This window comes from Macrotis lagotis, chromosome 7 (genome assembly GCF_037893015.1).
Source record: "Macrotis lagotis isolate mMagLag1 chromosome 7, bilby.v1.9.chrom.fasta, whole genome shotgun sequence".
In the NCBI taxonomy this organism is placed as follows: Eukaryota; Metazoa; Chordata; class Mammalia; order Peramelemorphia; family Peramelidae; genus Macrotis; species Macrotis lagotis.
Genome location: NC_133664.1, coordinates 41,992,450 through 42,013,493, shown reverse-complemented (window position 1 = coordinate 42,013,493; position 21,044 = coordinate 41,992,450). Strand labels below are relative to the sequence as shown.

The following is a 21,044-nucleotide window of genomic DNA, read 5'->3' as shown; positions in this document are numbered from 1 at the left end:
AAGTGAAAGCAGGGTGGCTAGGTGGCGTAGTGGATAAAGCACCGGCCTTGGAGTCAGGAGTACCTGGGTTCAAATTTGGTCTCAGACACTTAATAATGACCTAGCTGTGTGGCTTTGGGCAAGCCACTTAACCCCATTTGACTTGCAAAAAACCTAAAAAAATAAAAATAAAACAAAGTGAAAGCAGTTACAACCACACAAACATTATTTCCTTCCAAAAGGTTCTGGTTTTTTCTATGTTCTTTGTGAGTTTTTTGAGGCCATATTATTTGCATTAGTGCCTCACTCTACCTTGTGAAGTGCTTTGTATGTCTGATGTGATTGACCCAATTCAATTTATGCTTACACAACATTTGTTCTGCAAGTGAATTAACCTCTGAGCCTCAAGCAGCTGTTGAAGACCAACCTCTCAAATTGTGAATATTTGGAGGGAGATTCCACACCAACAAAATTATGTGTCCTTGGTATGCTAACCCTGTTGACCATATGTTGGCCCAGCTCAGCAGTATGCTAATTCCTGCAGTAGACTCCCAGCTGGGTCTTCTGCTGCTGCAGATCTTTCACTCGATGTGTCTGCTGCTGCCACATTCAACTTCTTAAAGTGTGTAGCTTTGATGATGCCGCTCTCTACCAGCTCCTTTCCTGCCTTCCTCACCTTCCTCTCCTATCCTGATGGCTCAGAAAACTTTCAGACTGCCATGAACAAAAATCCTAAAATCATTTATTGCTAAAGCTGGAAGGAACTGCAGACATGATGGAGACATACCTTTTCATTTTACAGATGGAAAACCTAAGGCTTAGAAGGTTTAGGTAAAATGGTCACATAGCTGGTAAGCCCCACTCTTTCACCTGTATTAAGAGCCCATCGTTTCCCACCAGTGATCTTGTTCACAATTATCTCTTGTCACCCCCTGTCCAATTTGAAATCATCTCCCAAAGCCTCCTTTGAAAGTCTTTCTTATATATCTGGAGGTAACCTTTTCTTTAAAACACTTCTTATGAGTACTCCTTTCATATTGTACTATATTAAACTTATTTGTGCAAATATCTTAGCTGTCCTAGCCTGTAAATCAGAGTTATCAAACTCACCTGCCTGTAGGGATCTGGAAAAACTCCTAAGTATTGCAGAAATAAGGTTAAAATGTAATTGGGAAGTGTTTAACAAAATAAATGAAAGCACAGTACAACATAGATAATGTGAGTTTGAGGTTTTCTCAGTCAATATGTGTAACCTTCAGGCCTCCATAGCTATTTGGGTTGGAAATCCCTGCTATATATGAACCACCAGCTGAGCAGGAACACTCTCTATTCTTTGTCTCAGCACACAATGTCTTAATGTATTTCAGGGACCCATAATATTCTTCAGTTGATAAATATTTGTTGAGTGCAAGAATGATATTACAGTTTTCATGCTGGTAGATTGAGTTGCTCTTTAGTTGTGTCCAGCTCATTTTCCAGATGAAGAAGCTGAGACAAATAAAATGAAATGGCTTACCCAGGATCATATAACTAGCAATTAGCTGGTCCAGAGTCAGGAAGACTCATCTTCCTGAGTTCAAATCTGGCAGTACACACTTACAAGCAATGTGACCCTGGGCAAGTCACTTCATCCAGTTTGCTTCAACTTGCTCATCTGAAAAATGAACTGGAAAAGGAAATGACACACTAGGGCAATATCTTTGCCAAGAAAACTCCAAATGGGGGTCACAAAGAGTTAAATATGACTGAAAACAACTGAACAACAACCAAATTGAGTTGAGTTACCCAAGAAAATTGATCCTATATTAAACTACTTTCACTTGATGCTTAAAAAAGAAATCACAGTAACCTTTTATGGAAGTATTTTATTAAAATTTTTCTAATAATAGTTCTGGTATTAAATCATGTTGGGCATTAAGGGTTTCAAGTAAAACCAGTACCTTTTCAGGAAGTGATTAAAACCTTGGTGTACCTAAGGATTGTTTTAAAGAAGTGAAAGAAAGCTGCAGCAAATTGTAAATCTTCATTTGTTTGGGATATTGGAAAAAATGAAACTATGAATAAAGAAGCTCTTATTAGCTGCTGAAGTAGTAGAAAAAACTTAAAAGCACTTTGAAATGTTCCTTTTCTTTATGAGGCTTTTAATTTTCTCTCAGGCATGTGACTCCAGAAAAATTTTATATAGAACCTTCTGATGACCGAGTAGATGACGTACTTACCATTGATCGTGTCTCCACAGAGGTGACCCTTACAGGTACGTGGAGAGCAGGGAGGGGAGGCTGAATGAAATATTACAGGCAGGAAAATTCCAAATAGCTTTGAGTTTGATGAGGATGACTTTCAGAAGATGCCTAATTATAGTTTTCCATATATGTTTTCATAATTAAACATATTTGTATTTGTACCTTACATAATTTAAGTATATATCTAAAAGAAAAATTGTTGAAAAGAATTTCAGATTGTATCTTTTTATTGAGTTGATTATTTAAAAACATAATTATTTCTGTGCTTATATGAGGAGACTGTTATAATTGACAACCATTCCTCTAGTATAATTTATGGGGAATTAGCTGATAGAATTTTAGTATGTTTTTGTTTGTTGAACATTTTTTTAATTATATGTGACTAATGATGATGCTAGTAAATGAAATTTAGTATTATTTTTTGTGAAATGCTACATTGATGTAAACCAAAGTGTTGTGTATTTGGGTTTGCTTCTCTTTTCATATTGTACCTAAAAGATGAACTTGTTTTCCTTTTCTGGCTGTCACATGTACTAAATATTTTATTGGTAGATTAACTTGAACTATTGGTAATAATTAAAAAAATTATTATGAACTTAGACACTGAAGAAAACATTTCTGTACAGAGAACAGAATGCAAAAAAGGATTCTATATCAATCTGTTAACAAATTAGAGGTGAAAGACTTAAATGTATAAATGGCAATGAAATAATCCAAATGATGCTTTTCAAACTTATTGGCCCTCTGAACACTTTTAGTATCCTCAGGATAAGTGGGCTTAGGAAAATCTTAGGAAAAAAATAGAAGAAATTGTTTATTTCCACATTGAAGAATTGCTGTATGTGAGATATATATATATATATATATATATATGTATGTAGTACATAATTTAATATGAAAAACAATGTCATTTGAACTTAAAATTTTCTTCTGGAATCCCTTCTCACATCATGTAGAATCTTAGCAGATGGAATCTTTTGTTGTGGAACGCACTTTTTTTTATTATCATTGTATTTCCTAGGTGGAAGGAATCTCAGAGACCATCTAGTCCAACCTATCTCTGAACTAAAAACACCTCTGGACAAAACCCACAAAGAGTATATACCCAGTGACCTTTCTTATTTGCTTGGTGGAGAGCCCCAGAGACAGGACACCTACTCACAGTCTTCCACTTTTAGATAGCATTTGGTGTCTGGAAGCTTTTCCTTTATTATCAAACTTAAAATCTCCCTGTTTGCAACCTCCCCTTTTGAGTAGAAAGTCATGAGACCTTTCAGAACTGTTCTTGTCATTTAATGGACACTCTCAAACTTCAAGTGGGTCCAGAACCAAAAATAGTGGCAGTTCATAGGGAAAAAAAGACTAGACTTTGCAATGGTGTGATGAGGACTTGAACTCATCGAGTCCTGTGTCCCAATAGGGGTCCTTAAAGGAATCCTGGGGTCCAAGTGCCTGGGGTCAGTTTTAAACCTAGTCAGGTCAGGCTGCAGGTGTGACATCATTTGCATGGTTGGATTAAGGTGCAGCCTCATGCCTCTTGATTGCTACTGAGCGGGGCTTGGCTTTTAGCTAAACTGATGAATAAGCCTGGCATGGAAGCAAGCCCACAAATGACTGAAGGATAACTGAAGAATTCTTGTGGTTGGCACTTTGTTCTAGACTGGAGATCACTTTCCTTTGATAGCTTTTTGGTTGTGTTTCACCCCCCAAAGATTCTGGTGCAATCTGCTTTGGGACAGGGAACTGGAGTGGGGGCCATTTCGATTTAATGAGCTTGATTTAATTCAACTAATTTGAAACCAAACTAAATCTAAATTCCAAATGCTTATGCTATAATTCTTTTGGCATTCTTTTTTTGATGGTTCTGTCCAGTCTCACTCTTCAGTCTATTGGAGTAATTTTCCTACAGCACAGGCCTGACTGTGGCTCCCAGAAATGGTCCCTTTGATGCAGTCTGGCCCCTTCTGACCTGACTGCCTCAGCTTTCTTAAATGATATTCCCTTCCACACATCCTGCAGTCCTCTGCTGGTCTTCCACTCTACACAATCTCCCATCTCCATGGCTCTTCACTGGCTCCTTGACCTCTGCTTCTAGGTGCAGCTCAGATTCCACTTGCAGGCTTTCTCTGGTTTTGCCAGCTGATAGCACCTTCCTCTCCACAGGGACCTTCCATTCACTGTTATCCATCTATTTACATGGAAGCTTCTTGAGAGCAAGGACTGGTTTTTTTGCCTGTCATTTTTTCGGTGTTTTTGTAAACATAAATTTTATTGATACCTTTTGTTTCTATATTGCCTTACCATCTCCCTATATTCGTTTACTTTCTTTCCTAAGAGCCACTCCATATAGCAAAGAATTTTTTAAAAGAAAAAAGGAAGAGGAGGGAAAAAAAATCAGGAAAACCAGTCAAGATTTTAAAATAATCTGAAAATATTTGCATTGTTCCACCCTCTATGAACTTCCCACTCTTCTTTTTTTATTATTCTTTTTTTATTTTTTTAATTTAATATTTATTTATTCTTATTATGTACAAATAATGTTTTTTATACATTAATAAAATATTCTTGTTTGAGAGCAAACAAAATACCCCCTCCCCCCAAAAATATAGACTCGCTTGAGTGATAAAGTAAAGGGCAAAGAAAAAAAATTAAAATTGAAAAAATAATAGTAATAATTGTAGGTATGGCCAGGTGGCACAGTGGATGGAGCACCGGCCCTGAAGCTATGAGCACCCGAGCCCATATCAGGCCCTGTACACCCAACAATCATCCAGCTGTGTGACATGCAAGCCACCCCAACCCCACTGCCCTGCAAAAACCAAAAGAAGAAAAATAAAGACATAAAATAAAATAGTAATAATAGTAGGGGCGGCTGGGTGGGGGACAGAGCACTGGTCCTTGAGCCAGGAGCACCTGGGTCCAAATCTGGCCTCAGACACCCAACGATCACCCTGCTATGAGGCCCCAGGCAGGCCACCCAGCCCCATTTGCCCTGCACCCTCCCCCAAATAATAATAATAAAAAATGTGCTTCAGTCTTTGTTCCAACACCAACAACTCTGTCATGGGTGGATCGCATTCTTTATGGTAAGTCCATCACAAAAGTTGCTTCCATATTTTTCCAACGTTGCCATTGCTGATTGTAACTCCCTCCTTTCGTATTTCTCCACTACCATGTACTATATTTTCTCTCTCCTTTCACTCTGACTCTGCTGTAGGGTCGCTCAGCGGTGCAGCAGACAGATCCCTGGTCCTGGGCAGGCCTTCCAATCCCAGTCCCTTGCAAGAAGTAAAAAAGAAAATGTGTTATATCTGACCACTCTCCCCCCATGGTCCATCCTCTCCTCCATCACTCACATCCCCCTGTCCCTCCCTCTCCTTCTTACTCCAGATGTCTATACCCCATTGAGTGTGTGTGTATATATATATATATATATATATATATATATATATATATATATATATGCTGTTTCCTCTCCTAACCACCTCTGATGAGAGCGAAGATTCCCTCATTCCTCCTTGCCTTCCCCCCTTCCATATCATTGCAATAGCTCATTGTAATAAAGAAAAATCTTATTATATGAAATATCTTGGCTTATTCCCCCTTCTCCTTTTTTTCCTATTACATTTCCCTTTTTTCTATTGACTCCATTTTTATACCATATTTTATCTTCAAATTCAGCTTTCTCCTGTGCTTCATCTATAGAATCTCCTTCTACCTGCTCTATTAACTGAGAAGGTTCATATGAGTATTATCAGTGTCATTTTTCTATGCAGGAATACATGCAGTTCATCATCATTAAGTCCCTCATATTTTCCCCTTCTCCTCCAATCTCCATGCTTCACTTGAGTCCTGTATCTGAAGATCAAGCCTTCTGTTCAGCTCTGGCCATTCCAAAAGGAACATTTGAAATTACCCTGGTTCATTGAAAGTCCATCTTTTTCCCTGGAAGAGGACATTCAGCCTTGCTGGGTAGTTGATTCTTGGCTGCATTCTAAGTTCTTTTGCCTTCTGGTATATTATATTCCAAGCCCTATGAGCTTCCAATGTAGTTGCTGCTAAGTCCTGTGTGATCCTGACTGCAGCTCCACGATATTTGAACTGTGTCCTTCTGTCTGCTTGTAATATTTTCTCTTTGACTTGGGAGTTCTGGAACTTGTGTATAATATTCCTGGGGCTTGGTTTTTGGGGATCTTTTTGTCAGGGGGATCGGTGGATTCTCTCCATTTCTATTTTGCCCTCTGCTTCTAGAATATCAGGGCAATTTTCCTGTAGTAATTCTTTGAAAATGATGTCAAGGCTGTTTTCCTGAACATGACTTTCAGGTATTCCAACAATTTTTAAATTATCTTTCCTAAATCTGTTTTCCACATCATTTGTTTTTTCAATGATATTTTTAACATTTTCTTTATTTTTCATTCTTTTGGCTTTGAAGTATTGAGTCCTGATTTCTCATAAATTCAGCAATCTCCCTGAGTTCTATTCTTTGTCTGAAGGATTTGTTCTCCTCAGAGAGCTTTCTATCTTTTTCCATCTGGCCAATTCTGCTTTTTAAAGCATTCTTCTCCTCAATAATTTTTTGAACTGTTTTATCTATTTGACCTAAGCTTCTTTTTAGCATGCTATTTTCTTCAGCATTTTTTTTTTTTAGATTTTTACAAGGCAATGGGGTTAAGTGGCTTGTCCAAGGCCACACAGCTAGGTAATTATTAAGTGTCTGAGACCGGATTTGAACCCAGGTACTCCTGACTCCAGGGCCAGTGCTCTATCCACTGTGCCACCTAGCTGCCCCTTCAGCATTTTTTTGAATTTCCTTGACTAAGCTGCTGACTTCATTTTCATGTTTTTCCTGCATCTCTCTCCTTTCTTTTCCCAGTTTTTCTTCCATCTCCCTCATTTGATTTTCAAAGTCTTTTTTGAGCTCTGTCATAGCCTGAGCCCAATTTCTGTTTTGCTTGGAGTCTTTAGATGCAGGAGCTTGTGCTTCTTCATTTTAAGACTGAGTATTTTGATCCTTCTTTGGCTCACAGGCAAAATATTTCTCAATAGTCTTCCTTTTGTTTCTCTGCTTGCTCATTTTCCCAGCCTGGGCCTGGTTTGGGGGTGCTTCCTGAGCTTTTGGGACACTCCCACAAGGGTCTCAGTGTGTGAGGTTCTGTCCTACCTCCTGGTCTGTGAGTGACCATAAGCGCCGCCCTCTGCCATGGGGCTGAGGTGGGGGGGCCCTGCTGTTCTATGGGGGTTCCTAGACTGGGATCAGGATCTGAATGTGGTCAGAGCCCCAGAATCCTGTTCCAGGGGCAGAGGACAGAGCTCTGCAGTCTCTCTCTCTTCACTCCCCTCCCTCAGCAAAATGGGCTCATGCCCTGGGGGCTCCTGCTTACCGGCTCTGCCTGCTTCTGTTCCTGGATCTGGGCTGTGCTGGCCACTGCTCACTGTGTGCCCTGAGGGCTGGCTCCACGTGCTCGCTCTGGCAGAGGTCCCCAGCTGTTCCCCCAATTTGTGCCTGGTGCTTCTTGGGGCATAGGTCAGGAAACTGACCCCCAGCGGCTCCCAGTGCCCTGGGGCTGCCTCCCGGAGGCTGAATTTCTTTCACTGTGGATGGCTGCCCCTCCGACCCTGGGGAGCAGAGCCTTTCTGCTCTTTTCCAGGTTACCTTGAGTAGGAGAACTGCCTCAATGGGTCCCTCTGTGGGTTCTGTCTCTCGAAAGTTTAGTTAGAGTCCTTAGTTTGGAAGTTTTATGAGAGAGCGCCTAAGAGAGGATCCTTTCTTGTTGCCATCTTGGCTCCACCCCAACTTTCCACTCTTCTAAAAGGAGTAGGAAAGGGTCTCTACTTTGGTTGATCTTTCCTTGTCATCCCAGCATTTAATAGTATTGATTAATTCTTCTCCTTCCTTCTAGCGAAGAAAGATGTTCCACCATCAGCTGTTACAAGACCAATATTTGGTATCTTGGGCACAATCCGACTGGTAGCAGGTAAGTCTGAGGATTCATAGAATTTGCTGCTAGTAGACAATAAGGTCATAGTGATGCGGCCTTTTTGTATGAGGTTTGAGTAATAATTTACTCTTTTTAGTTGAAACGTACTTTGAGGCTGAGGTCTGAAAGTAAAACCATACAGAAGATTTATGCCTGGTTTGTCAGCCTAAGCCTTCACTTTGAAACATTTTCTTTAGTTTTAATTTTTGGATTTGAATTTTATTTTAATTGGAATTGGAATTTTTGGAATTCCCAAGACATTCAACTTTAAATTCTTAGTGAATCCCAAGATTATTTTTCAGTTAAAAAAATTCTTTTTAAATTTATAGTGCTGACAGAGAGTTCATTTGACTAAAGGTTGTAGGGGCTTTACCAGCTAGATTGTCTCTCCCATCTTTGTCACATATTACTTAAGTTTACAGCTGGGGTCACTGCACCCTTATATAGCTTTCCCAGTTAGCCTTGGGAGCTTGAATTCATTTTTTAACCCCTTCCAGAAGATCAGTCACTTTTTCCTGACTTTTCATCCCACCTGAACTTGTACCTAGCTCAAATTGAAAATCTTTCTCCTAGCTAGTGGACCAAATATGTTGTCCACACTATGCTCACTGTTTCAAAAGCTTTGTAAGAGAGTCAATATGAGGGCCCACAGGTATTGGATCATCAAGCTGGAGGCATGGGTTCTTCTTTCTCAAGCTGTATTCCCATCAAACCTGTGTGCTGTGGTCATCAAATTGTGTGAAATGAGTGGTCATTTGTACTCAATTCTAGGGTGGAGGAAAAGACAGGTTTCCTCATCTCTCCTTTCCACAGAATAGTTTGCTTTGGTTATGACTTAACTGTGTTCTCTTTTGAAAGGTACTGTCACCTTTCATTTGGCATTTAAATGAACAAAATGGGTAGTTCATGTTTTGGAGTTGTTATTTTTTTTTAGGGAGAGGGATGTTTAGCTCAGTTTTTAATCAGAATACAGAACTACTGATTAAGAAACTGTCAATGCAGAACAAGTGAGTCCTCTGGAATTGAGACTTTATGGGGACCACAGAGTGACTGGAGGTGAAGTGACTCATGCAGTACCCCACAGCAGAAAGCTTTCAGGGATGTCCTCTGCCCACTCAATCTACTGTCGCTCACACCTTCATAAACATACAAGTCTTTTTTTTTTTTTTTTTTTGCAAGGCAATGGGGTAAAATGGCTTGCCCAAGGCCACACGGCTAGGTAATTATTAAGTGTCTGAGGGTGGATTTGAACTCTCCTGACTCCAGGGCCAGTGCTCTATCTACTGCGCCACCTGGCCGCTCCAACATACAAGTTTTAAGATGTTTTAGGATGACTGTTACATCTAATTTTTTTTTAAAGAACAATTAAATTGGTCATTATCCTCTGCTTTGAAATTTCTTTTTGAATGGCTCATGTGTCTTTGCTTTTCTAGGTAGTTATCTCATTGTAATTACCAAGAAGAAAAAAGTAGGCGAATTTTTCAACCATGTAATATGGAAAGCAACAGATTTTGAAATCCTTTCCTATAAGAAGACTATGCTGCATTTAACTGATATTCAGGTGAGAGCCTGTTAATTAAAAAAAAACTTTCTATCTTCTTTTAAAGGCTGGGGAAATAGAAAAAGTTATGAGAAACAACTTCTAAGACTTTTTTTTATCTAATTATCAAACATTCCCTAAAATTAAATTTAAAATATTTCACCTTTGAACATTTTAAAGATTATTTTAAAGAATTAAAGAATATTTAAAGAATAAAATTTATTTTAAAGAAACTAATTATAGTGTATTACTTTTGTGCCACACATTTGTCTTTACAGCAATAGTTTTTAAATTCTTACATTCATTTATTAAACCATGAAGGAACTTGCTTGCTGATCATCTTCATCTGAGATTTAAACTTATAGCTGTAGTTTTACTGTTTTAAACTAAAATCACATTTTGAATTAAGATTACAATGCTTTCCCCCTGTTTTCAGATATAGTTTTCTTAAAAGAGAAATCACTACTTTAAAAAAAAACACCCTGGTTTTTATGACACATTTTCTAATTTTTTTAGCTTTTGAAAAAAATTCATTTCATTGACAATGAAAATATAGGAAAAATTGAACATATCTTTGTTTCTAAATAATCTTACTTATGGCCCTCTCTGAGTGACCAAAGTTTAAGAATGAGTAAGGCAGCTGGATGACTTTATTATAGCCCAGGAAGATGTCATCATGAAATCATTTACTCTTAGAAAACCTTGTCCTTTCATTAGACTTCTAATCTTGGACCTTAAGATCTTTATATTTTCATATTTTAAAAATTAACCTCAGATATATATAAATAGATAGATATATAGATATATAGATATAGATATATATGCTCTAAATTTAGGACTTGAATCTATGAAAGAGTATTTGTTCTATGTTCATAGTGAGTGCTGGGGTTTGAGTTAGAAAAGCAGACCCAGTTTCTTCCCTAACAGTTTTTTTAGGGAGATGGCACCTGGAGGAAGAAACTTTGATGAAGGTATACTTTTTAAAAAAAAGAAAAGGAATTCATTCATATGACTGCTTAATAATATCTAATAATCAACATGATCATTAGTCAGGTAGCTTTGGATTTTTAATGTGTTGTTTAGAAAAGTATAGGGCCCTCATATTAACATATTACCTTAAATGAAACATCAAAAGACAATAATAGTTTACCAACTATAATGAGTGAAATAAAGATCTAAATGCTTGGGGTGTCATTCTTTATTTGTAGAGAGGTCAGATTACTATAGTAAAAATAGCATTGCTTTCCATTGAATAGACATGGTATAATTCCAGTTCAAATGGCCAGGGAGTTTTTTCATAAATTAGGTAAAATTATGATAAACTTGCTGTGAACAAATGAATAGACAAGACACTCCCGGGGAAGGGTGGGCAGGTTTAAGATAGTATTGCACTCTGACTTTAAATTTTAACTTTTCAGAAATGGTTATTATTAAAACTATATTGTATTGGATAAAAAATAATAGGAAAGTAAATCAATAGAATAAATATACCAGAAATGTAATCAAATGTTAAAAAGAATGTTTAAAAACTTGGAGGAAAGTTGCATTATTTAACAAGAGTAGTTGACAAAAAAAAAACCCAAAACTGTAGAAACCTAACAGTTTGGCAAGAAAAGGGTTTAGATTCGTATCTTGGACCACATATTTTAATTCCAGCTAGAGGTCTAACTTAAAGCATATGAGAGAAAAAGAAATAATGGCTTTTGTACGCTTTACTTTTCTCTTTATGCTGTGAATATTTGTTTTTGCTCTGATAGCAGATTGTAATTTGTGTTTTCTGGAGTCACTTGATGTGTAGTAAATTTTATTCTGGCCCCTCATTTTAATTCTCTGTTTATGTCTTGCTTTTTCATGTGTTTCTTATAAGAAACAGACTGTAATTTTTTTGTTTTCTTTACCAATCTGTCACTTTTTTTGTTTATGTTTAATCCATTCACCTTATGGGATTTAAGGTTTCTTCCATGTTCTCTAATGCTATTTTTTTTTTCTGAATTAGAAATTTTTTCTTCTTTCTCTGTAAACACAGTATTTTGTCTCCAGTTATTTTAGTTTAATCTATTTTAAGGCAGCCTTGTCCCCCTTGGCTCTTTTCCCTTCTTCCTCAACATGTCTCCCTCCTCAAGAATTGCTTTAGAGTTTTACTTATTAGTTCCTTTGTTTTTCTTCTTTCATCTAGTTGCTTGATTCTTCCCCTCTTTTCCCTGTTCTCTTCAGTAATCAAGTAGAATCTTCTTCTCTTCCTCCCCTTCAACTTGTTTTGTTCATTAGTTTTTGTTGGTTTTGGATTTTTGCAAGACAGTGGGGTTAAGTGACTTGCCCAATGTCACGTTGCTAGGTAATTATGAAATGTCTGAGGTTAGATTTGAACTCAAATTCTCCTGACTTCAGGGCTAGTGCTCTATCTGCTGCACCACCTAGCCATCTTTTCATCCCTTCATTAGTTTTTTAAATATAATTTCTGTACCTTTTTCTAAGGAAATGATAACTTTGTTATTTATCTTACCTTTTTATTTAGTCTATTCTAGACTTGTTTTCCCTTTGATTCATAGCTCTTATACTCAGTCATTTTTTAGTCACCATGTTCTTCATGGAGTTAAAATTCTAAAATTCCTGTTTTGGATTCCTCCTAGTTCCTTTGTTTAAATTTTGCCTTTTTTAAAAAAAATTCTGCTTTATCTTTAAAAATAACTAATTCCTAAAAGTGATAAAGAAGATAGTGTTCCATGTTAGGAATTTTTCTATATTCCTGATAGTACCAACCTTTGCCCTGTCTATGGTAATTCTACCCCCTCCCACTCACCTTTTCCCATTTACCATGAAACCTTTGCACTAGATCTCTGGCTTCTCATTCTTCTGGGTATCTGTTGCTTCTAGGAATTCTGAGGCCCCTTCTTCTGTCATGAATGAGTGGTCCCCATCTTCTTTTCTAGGATCTTTCTTCCCTCATGAAGGTCTTCATCACTCCTGAAACCAGATTTTCTTCTTTTCCCCCATTTCAATCCCTCCCTTGCCTCTTCTCTTGTACATTCTCTTCTTCCTGAGAAGCTATAGAAGTTATTGTTCCTTCATTGTTAACCTTTGATTTGATGAGTATCCATCCTCTATTTCCCTTTATCTTCTTCCTCTCTCCTTTTTTGGCATACTCTCTTAATCCCACAAAAACAGTGATTACTTGTAGGTAGAGTGTCTTAAAGGCTTAGTCCGTGGTATTTCAGATCTTTTTCTCCACTATCACTTCTGATTGACTTCTTTTGCCTTCACCCTTGTTTCCTTGAATCCTTTTTTATTGAGATATTTTGTAATGCTCTTTCTATTGTTTTTTGGTTATCCTTGGTTGCTTTATTTATTTACCTTTCTTGTATTTCTGTTGTTTGAGGGGTTTTTGAAAAGAAGATAATTTTTTTCAGATTTGGTTTTCTACATAGGAATGCTTCATGGATCTTTTTTTAAAATTTCATGTCTGATCTTTATCCTATTTGTTTTTTCTTTTGATCATCCTAATGATTAAGTTCAGGTTTGTAGAGTATATCACCTTGGACTGCATCTTGATCTCCTTTGCTCTTAAGAACACATTACTGGGTTCCCTCTTGTGGCTTATGATGGTGCACAATAACCTTGCGTTATTCAAAATTGCCTTTGGTCTTTCTTGGGGTTGTTTGTGGGCTTTGCTCTTGTCATTGAAATTGTTAAACTTAGGAGCAGCTAGGTGGCATGGTGGATAAAGCACCGGCCTTGGAGTCAGGAGTACCTGGGTTCAAATTCGGTCTCAGACACTTAATAATTACCTAGCTGTGTGGCCTTGGGCAAGCCACTTAACCCCATCTGCCTTGCAAAAACCTAAAAAAAAAAAAAAAAAAAGAGAAATTGTTAAGCTTAGTTACTTTCTGTCTTTGAGTTTTCCATCAGGATTCTTGGTGACCTGGACAGTGATGGTGGCTGAGGCTGCTGTATCTGTGCATAGTTGCTCTTTTGCAGAGATTTGAGAGGACAGAAGGATCAGATGAAATAGCTAGTCCATTTTCTTCTTGTCACATGACTTGGACATCTGTATTTGTACCAAGATGTGGAGTGGAGATGACTTTTTCATTAATAAATAGAAGAATATATTATGGGAAAGATTAATATGCTTACTTATGTTAAAATAGAAAGAAACAAATCAGTACAAGAGAAATAGGGGCAAATTTTTTTTAAATAGATCAAATTTTGATTGGTTAAAAACCTGATAGATTTGAAACTTTAAGAATTGAAAGATAATTCCTAATCCAATGGACAGTGAAAAAATATGAATGGTTAATTTTCAAAAAAAAGAGGCAATAAGTTTTGAAAATGATCTCAATTCTACAGTTCCATTCTCAGGAGAATAGTGGGGGGAAAAAAGAGTTCTTTGTTCAAAGATTTTTATAGTACTTTGCAAGCAAAACAAAATAGAAACAAACTAAATGTACAATTGAGGAATTGTTAAATATATTTGGGGTATTAGTTGATACTAAAATTAAGAACCACAAGTATCAGAAATGCTTAAAAAGGACAAAATACAAATTAGCTATTAACCCATAAAAGTGAAAATAAATGGTAAGCAGTGCTCACTCACTTGCAGGTGAAATCCTGATAGAGTCCTAGAAGAAATGACTAAAAAAAGGTTAAGACATTTGTTTACATCTAAGTTGTGGCAAAGTAATTTGGATTAGATGTGTTGATATTTATGATTACATTTATAATAAATCATTTGGTTAAAAAAAGGCTGGGGGTGACTGGTAGGGGTTCATGTTGTATTTTTCTAGCCTTTCTGTTCTGGGAGCCCTGACATCCTATGTGGACAAAGGTTTGGTGAGGATTTTGGTGCCCTGGAGTCCCTTAGAAAATTCTTTACAATTCATGAGAGGTGTCAGTGCCCCCAACAAGCCTTTACATTGCTTCTCCTCCCAAGTGTTTAGGCAGAACCCAGAAGGAGCCACATATTCTGCCCTATTATCTATTCCCACTAGAAGCTACACAGGCCTCCTTCTACACCCCTTGCCCCTAACCAAAAGAGAAAAATATGAAAGGAATGAAAAAGAGAGAGATGCCATAGTCTTGACCCCTTGCTTTCAAAAACACTAATTCTCTATCTGTGTAGTGTGTTTCTCCATCCCTGCTTTGTAGATGTATCCCCTGGTGTTCCATGGCCTGGACATGGTTGCTTCTACTTGGGTTCTACTTGGTGGGGCATAGTGGAAAAAGTATGGTACTTAGTACTTGGAGTTGATATAACCCATAAATAGAACTGGGCTTGAATTCCAACAATTTTGATAGTTAAGAGCCATAAGCAAATCTGACCCACAGTTTCTTCATATGGAAAATATGGAAAATAAAAACAGCACCTATAGTACATACTACCCCAGAAAGGATGGTTGGCATGCTCAAATGGATACTTGAAAATACTATAGAAATAGCATCTGCTGTTATTTTTGTTATCATACAAAAGTTACACTAGGAAAAATAAAATGACAGGAAATAACTAAGCAGGAAGTGGGAGTTAGTCCTTTCATTGGTGTATTTAAAGACAAAACTATTGTTATGTTAACACCAAACCAACAAGACTTTTCTTGCATTCTCAGGAAATAAGAGAGTATATTTTGATTCAGCCTTTTTGTTGTTAATAATAAAAGCACATTTGAGGACAATAAAGAAAATATTGACTATAGAAAAAGAAGCCAAGCCATCACCACAAGTTTCCTAGCAGGGGATTAATTTTAAAATAAAAATTTGTTTAATGATTCCTCCTCTTCCTGAAACATTCTTCTTTAGGCATAATGAGAGCTCTTTACCATATTCATTTTATTCATCCCTGTTTCCAGTTACAGGACAACAAAACCTTCTTTTCAATGATAAACCATGTCTTGAGCATGGATGGGTTTTACTTTTCAACAACATATGATCTGACACATACTTTACAACGATTATCCAACACCAGTCCAGAATTTCAAGAAATGAGTCTATTGGAAAGGGTAAGTTTCTTGTTGAATAGCAGTTTTCTCTTAGCATGATCAGTTTATTTGGTATAGTTAGGATGAGGATGATTGGAAGTTCAAGTTTAAAATGCATATGTAGGGAGCCAATTAGAAGAGAACCTCAGTATTTTTATTTTTACAGAAATGAACAGAGATTATCAGTATTGTATCCTTTAACCTCCTGGACCTGAAATCTAAAAATACCATTTCCAATTTTTCATTTTTAATGCCTACATAATTATATTTACATAATGACCTTACATAATATGGCTCTTTCCTTCCACCTTTACCTTTAAGTAGTTTAAACCTGTCATTTCACAGTGGAATCTGTTAAATTTACAATGTAATTTAGTTAATCTGTTTAGGGTTTTCAACTTCCACTTGGAATTCTGAATGTCAGAATATGTGGAAATTATACTATACTTGTTACCACTCAGGAACAATACTATTGAGATGAATTTTAAATTATATGTAAAACTTACTGTCTATCTTACATGTAACTAAACCAGCTTTAGAATTTGCTTTTATTTTGTAAGACTGTTCTTCATGTGATAAATTGGTATTCTAGGTAAATTTAAGGATTTTTTTTGAGGAATCAAGTGGTTCAGAGTTTTAACTGTGGAGAAGTTTTTAACACTAAATTTTTTTAAAAGCCCAATTTCCATTGTTCCATAAGATTATTGTAGAAGTTTGACATCTTCTATATTAAATGATTAACAATACTTTTCATTTTATGACTTTTATCTTCTAATAGGCAGATCAGCGATTTGTGTGGAATGGTCATCTTCTTAGAGAATTATCTGCTCAGCCAGAGGTAATGAATGCCAGAGATATTTGTTAATAATAGTTATATAGTAATATATATTTATATATTATATATGTAATATGAATACATAATAAGTAATAAATAATAATAATAAAGATAGTCAGCAGAGAAAGTATCACCTAATATGTAGATTATGGGCTACCTTAGAAACTTTGCAGTTTGACTTCGAAAATAATGAGATGCAAAAACCTTGTAATTTCTGGAAAAAGAATAATCAGTAGATAACTACTTTTTTCAGTATCAGTGAACTCAGAATCCAGATGCGAGAGCAAAAGAAAAGGGAAACTGAATCTAGCCAGTGACCCATTCAACCGAGTAAACTACTTTGACAGTGACCTGAGGCATGCTTGTTCTCTGTGCTGTTGATTTCTAAATATTATAATTTCCTTTAATATCAATATTTATGAATTTCTCTACATTCTTTTCAAAATCTAAATATATTTTGTTAACAAGTTCTTTAAATTTTCCCACTTTGCAAAATGGGAAATAAATTTGTCTTTGATTTATCTTAAAGATGCAACCACTCCCTTAAAGACTTTATATAATCTTATAAAATTAGCCCATCCCCTCTCAGTTTTAATTTTTCTTTTCTAAAGACATAACTGTTCTAACAAATTCTGCTCATTCAGAAACTTTAATTCTAAATACAAAGTTTTCTATGTGTATGTGAGGAACCTCTCTAATTGGTGGGTGTCAATAGAAGGCAAAATAAATCTTTAAATGTATTCTGAAATAAATTCTTTGGTATGAGTTGAGCTTAATTTTGCATTTTTCAGAACACAACCTGAATTTACCTACTGAAAAGTAGAAATATAACCCTGGGATGCCACCCAGAGCTTAATGAGCCCCATGAGTTGTGATCTTGTCTACATGGACATAGCAGCACAACGGACCCTTCTGTCAGAGTAGAATGTACAAATGATGATTGGTCAGTTAAATGGAGAGTTCTGGTCAGAAGGGCTCTTTAACAGTTTTGCTGTTGTGGGCACAGCTGCCCAGGGATTGATCATTTCTAAAGAAAACTGACTTGCAAATTCTGAACTATTCAGGAGAAAGACTTGACCAAATGGAACCACTGTCATTTGTCCCTTCTCTTCCCCATCCAGAACAGTAGTAGCTTCCTTTGACAAAATTATCAAACAATTTTTCAAGATTAATTTATTACTATCAGAAGTATTTGTCTAATTGTTTTTATCTTTCTAATTTAAAAAATGAATTATTCTGTTGGTACCAAATACCAGTGATGAGCATTAGCTCGTCCTGTAAGTTCATTGATTATGTGGTATAAACAGCACATCAATGGCAACAATAGATTTTTCATGAGTTGCCATGACTAAAAACTATTGCTACTGGCCAGCCTTCTTAATGATCTGGAATACCAGTGGCATTTGCCTCCCAGGACTAAGGGTAGTCTCAAATGAGATAACACATTTTGCAAGTGTTGCATTTATTGTTAAAATGTCTATTGTTGTTTTCATTATTAACTTGACAGGTTGGGGCTGTCTTGCTTGCCAGAACTCAGTTGATAATAGGAACTCGGTGACCGTAAAGGGAATATTCTTTTCTTGGGATTAGCTTTGATTCATTCCAGAATCTCTTAAAGCCTATTATTTTTATTTTATTTTATTGTAGGGGATAGGCAGAAGGTTTAAATGACTTGCCCAGGATCACAGAGCTAGTAAAGTGTCTGAGGTCAGATTTGAACTCAGGTTCTCCTGCCTCCAGGAGTGTTTATTTTTGTAATTATTTTTATTTTGGGGCGGCTAGGTGGTGTAGTGGATAAAGCACCGGCCCTGGAGTCAGGAGTACCTGGGTTCAAATCCAGTCTCAGACACTTAATAATTACCTAGCTGTGTGGCCTTGGGCAAGCCACTTAACCCCATTTGCCTTACCAAAAAAAAAATTATTTATTTTTATTTTTATGTAATTTTATTTATACTGTGATTAATATATTTAATTTATTTGGATTTTATAGTACTAATGAGAAAAAACAACAACAAACAAACCTCATTTGGTTTCCCAAGTTTATTCTGTGAATAGTTAGCTTTTACTTTACTTAATCACAACTAAAGGCACCAAGTATAACCATTCTGGTTGCTGAAAACTTACTTTTTTAGTTCAGAATTTTCTGACTCCAAGAACTGGGAAGATACTAATATAGGAAGGACTGAGAAATGAAACTGCTGAGTCTGGGCCCTCTTTTGGGTCAGCACTGACTTAGTTCTGTAATGATCTGATTCCTAAGGCCTTTCTCATATTGGTTCCAAAATTTTTCCCTTAGAGGAGATAATGAATAGTATCTTTCATTCCTTATTCTCATTAAGATAGACTCAGATATGGAAGAGGAGGCATAGTTTGGAGGAAAAGTGAAACTCTCATACCAAAAAGATAAACCTTATTGCTTAATTTATTTTTCTTTTCCTTGTTGATAAGTGATTTGATCAATAAAATTCATGTTGGGTATGTTTTCTAATACAGGGAAAGAAAAGCTAGGAATGAATATTGTACAACTTTTCTGTCTTGTTTGTATACCAATCTTTTAAAAATATGACTGAAATAACATTATTTTTAAACTTACAGGTTCATCGGTTTGCTCTCCCTGTCTTATTTGGATGTATCCTTACATGAAAGTGAGATTTTTGGCATTCTAGAGATTTTTAACCACATTGTCCATTTATAGAAAATATTTCCATTTTTCAGTATAATGTAGAATTGACCTCATAAAGTGTTGCTGAGGGTGAATGTGAGGTTACAGAACTGGAGAATAGGGTACTGAATATAGATGTGGATAGATTAGATCTTATTTTGATGGCTTATCAAAAGTATGGTGGATATTTATAGAGAAAGACCTGGAGAAAATGAGAAAAATTTTATTTCAAAGATGTTTTCCCCCAATTTCTTTAGGAAAAAGCTTATAGAGTTGTCAGAAAAAGTTACCTTTTTCTCCCTTAAAACTATTTTTCAGTCTGGCTGAACATTATTATATTCATTTATATTCATTTTATGTATTAAGACATAAGACCCAGAGAGTTTGTGTCCTGGAAAGGTCTCATGGCTAGTAAATGACTTAAATTATTGTTTTTCAGTCATTTCAGTTGCATCTGACTCATAGTAACCCTGTTTGTGGTTTTCTTGGTAAAGACAGTAGAGTGATTTGCCATTTCCTTTCCCAGCTCATTTACAGATGTGGAAACTGAGGCAACAGAGATAAGTACTAGCCCAGGGTCTCAAAGCTAGTAAGTGTCTGAGGCTAGATTTGAACTCGGGTTTCTCTCTCTCTCTCTCTCTCTCTCTCTCTCTCTCTCTCTCTCTCTCTCTCTCCCTCCCTCCCTCCCCCCCCCTTCCATGTGAGTGTGTGTCTGTGTGTATTTATATTTATGTATACACACGCGGATTATGCTTCATGTTTAACAGAACAACCTTAGGTTAGATTCCTGTTTCTCTCTAAATAGTCTTACCTGACTTAGAGCTTGCTCCATAAACTTTCATTTGCTTTGCTTTTTTTCTTATATGCACACCAGCTGTTGTAGCTGATTTCATTCTGTCCTGGAGTCTTAATAATGACCTAGTTGCTATTTTCCCTGGCTTGTAGTTAGGTATGCTGTTTTCTATTTTTAGTTTTGTCTTGGATAATCCATTTTTTCTTTCTAAAATTGCTTTCATGTTTTCCTGAATGGAGGTACTGGACTAATGGACTGGCCGCTGGATTTTCCAAGTAGGGTTCACTTCCTCGATGAATGCAATATTTTAGTCTCCTCTAGGAAATTTAAGAGATTATTAGGCAAGCTGACAGCACAGGAGAATCTTTTTTTAAAGCGTATTTATTTATTATTAAATCTCTGAATATTCTATAAATGGCACAGAATGAAAATTTTCCTTCAGTAAAATATTAGTAGTTTCCTTTCGGGGATAATGGAAGATAGCTGTTGTCAAGGCTGCTTGAGGTGTTCGGTAGAGTAATCTAGAAGGGAAACCATACATAGTTCTAGGAACACATGCAGCTCCATCAACTGATAGGGTTTAAAAATCAAACAAATATTTATCTGATGAAGACGGCAAAACAAAACAGACCCTGTTCATCCAGTTTTTCCCCAAAACTCATTAATTTACAAAGGCCATACAGAACTACTTATTCTCTTAAACAAAAACAAAAATGGAAGCGCACAATGATTTCAACTAATTTTCTAATGACTCACTTCTTGGCAATGATTTTATATATCATGTCCTCTAAAGTCATTTACAACAATAAATAAAAACAACACTAAAATAAGTGGCTACAAAGAATGAATTCTGGTGTTTTTTAAATTGCTTAATTTTAAATAACAGGAGATCACTAGGAATTATATTCAATATCTCCATTAGGTAAATTTACATGACAGAAGAGTCCCTCTCATGGAAGAACATTTTGATACAGTATTATATTAATGCACATATCATTCTAATGTATATGTAAGTACAGTAAATACCCTTTGATCCAATAATGGG

General features: G+C 36.2%; 1 protein-coding gene across 1 annotated transcript in view; it reads left to right on the top strand.

The window, feature by feature from the left end:
• Window positions 1-21,044, top strand: part of SACM1L (SAC1 like phosphatidylinositide phosphatase) — a 58,618-nt gene that overhangs the window by 15,692 nt on the left and 21,882 nt on the right. Inside the window, exons 2-7 of the mRNA XM_074195862.1 lie at window positions 2,136-2,233; window positions 8,126-8,200; window positions 9,637-9,764; window positions 15,581-15,730; window positions 16,488-16,547; window positions 19,140-19,173. Coding sequence (XP_074051963.1) covers window positions 2,136-2,233; window positions 8,126-8,200; window positions 9,637-9,764; window positions 15,581-15,730; window positions 16,488-16,547; window positions 19,140-19,173 — 545 coding nt within the window. The remainder of the gene's footprint in view (window positions 1-2,135; window positions 2,234-8,125; window positions 8,201-9,636; window positions 9,765-15,580; window positions 15,731-16,487; window positions 16,548-19,139; window positions 19,174-21,044) is intronic.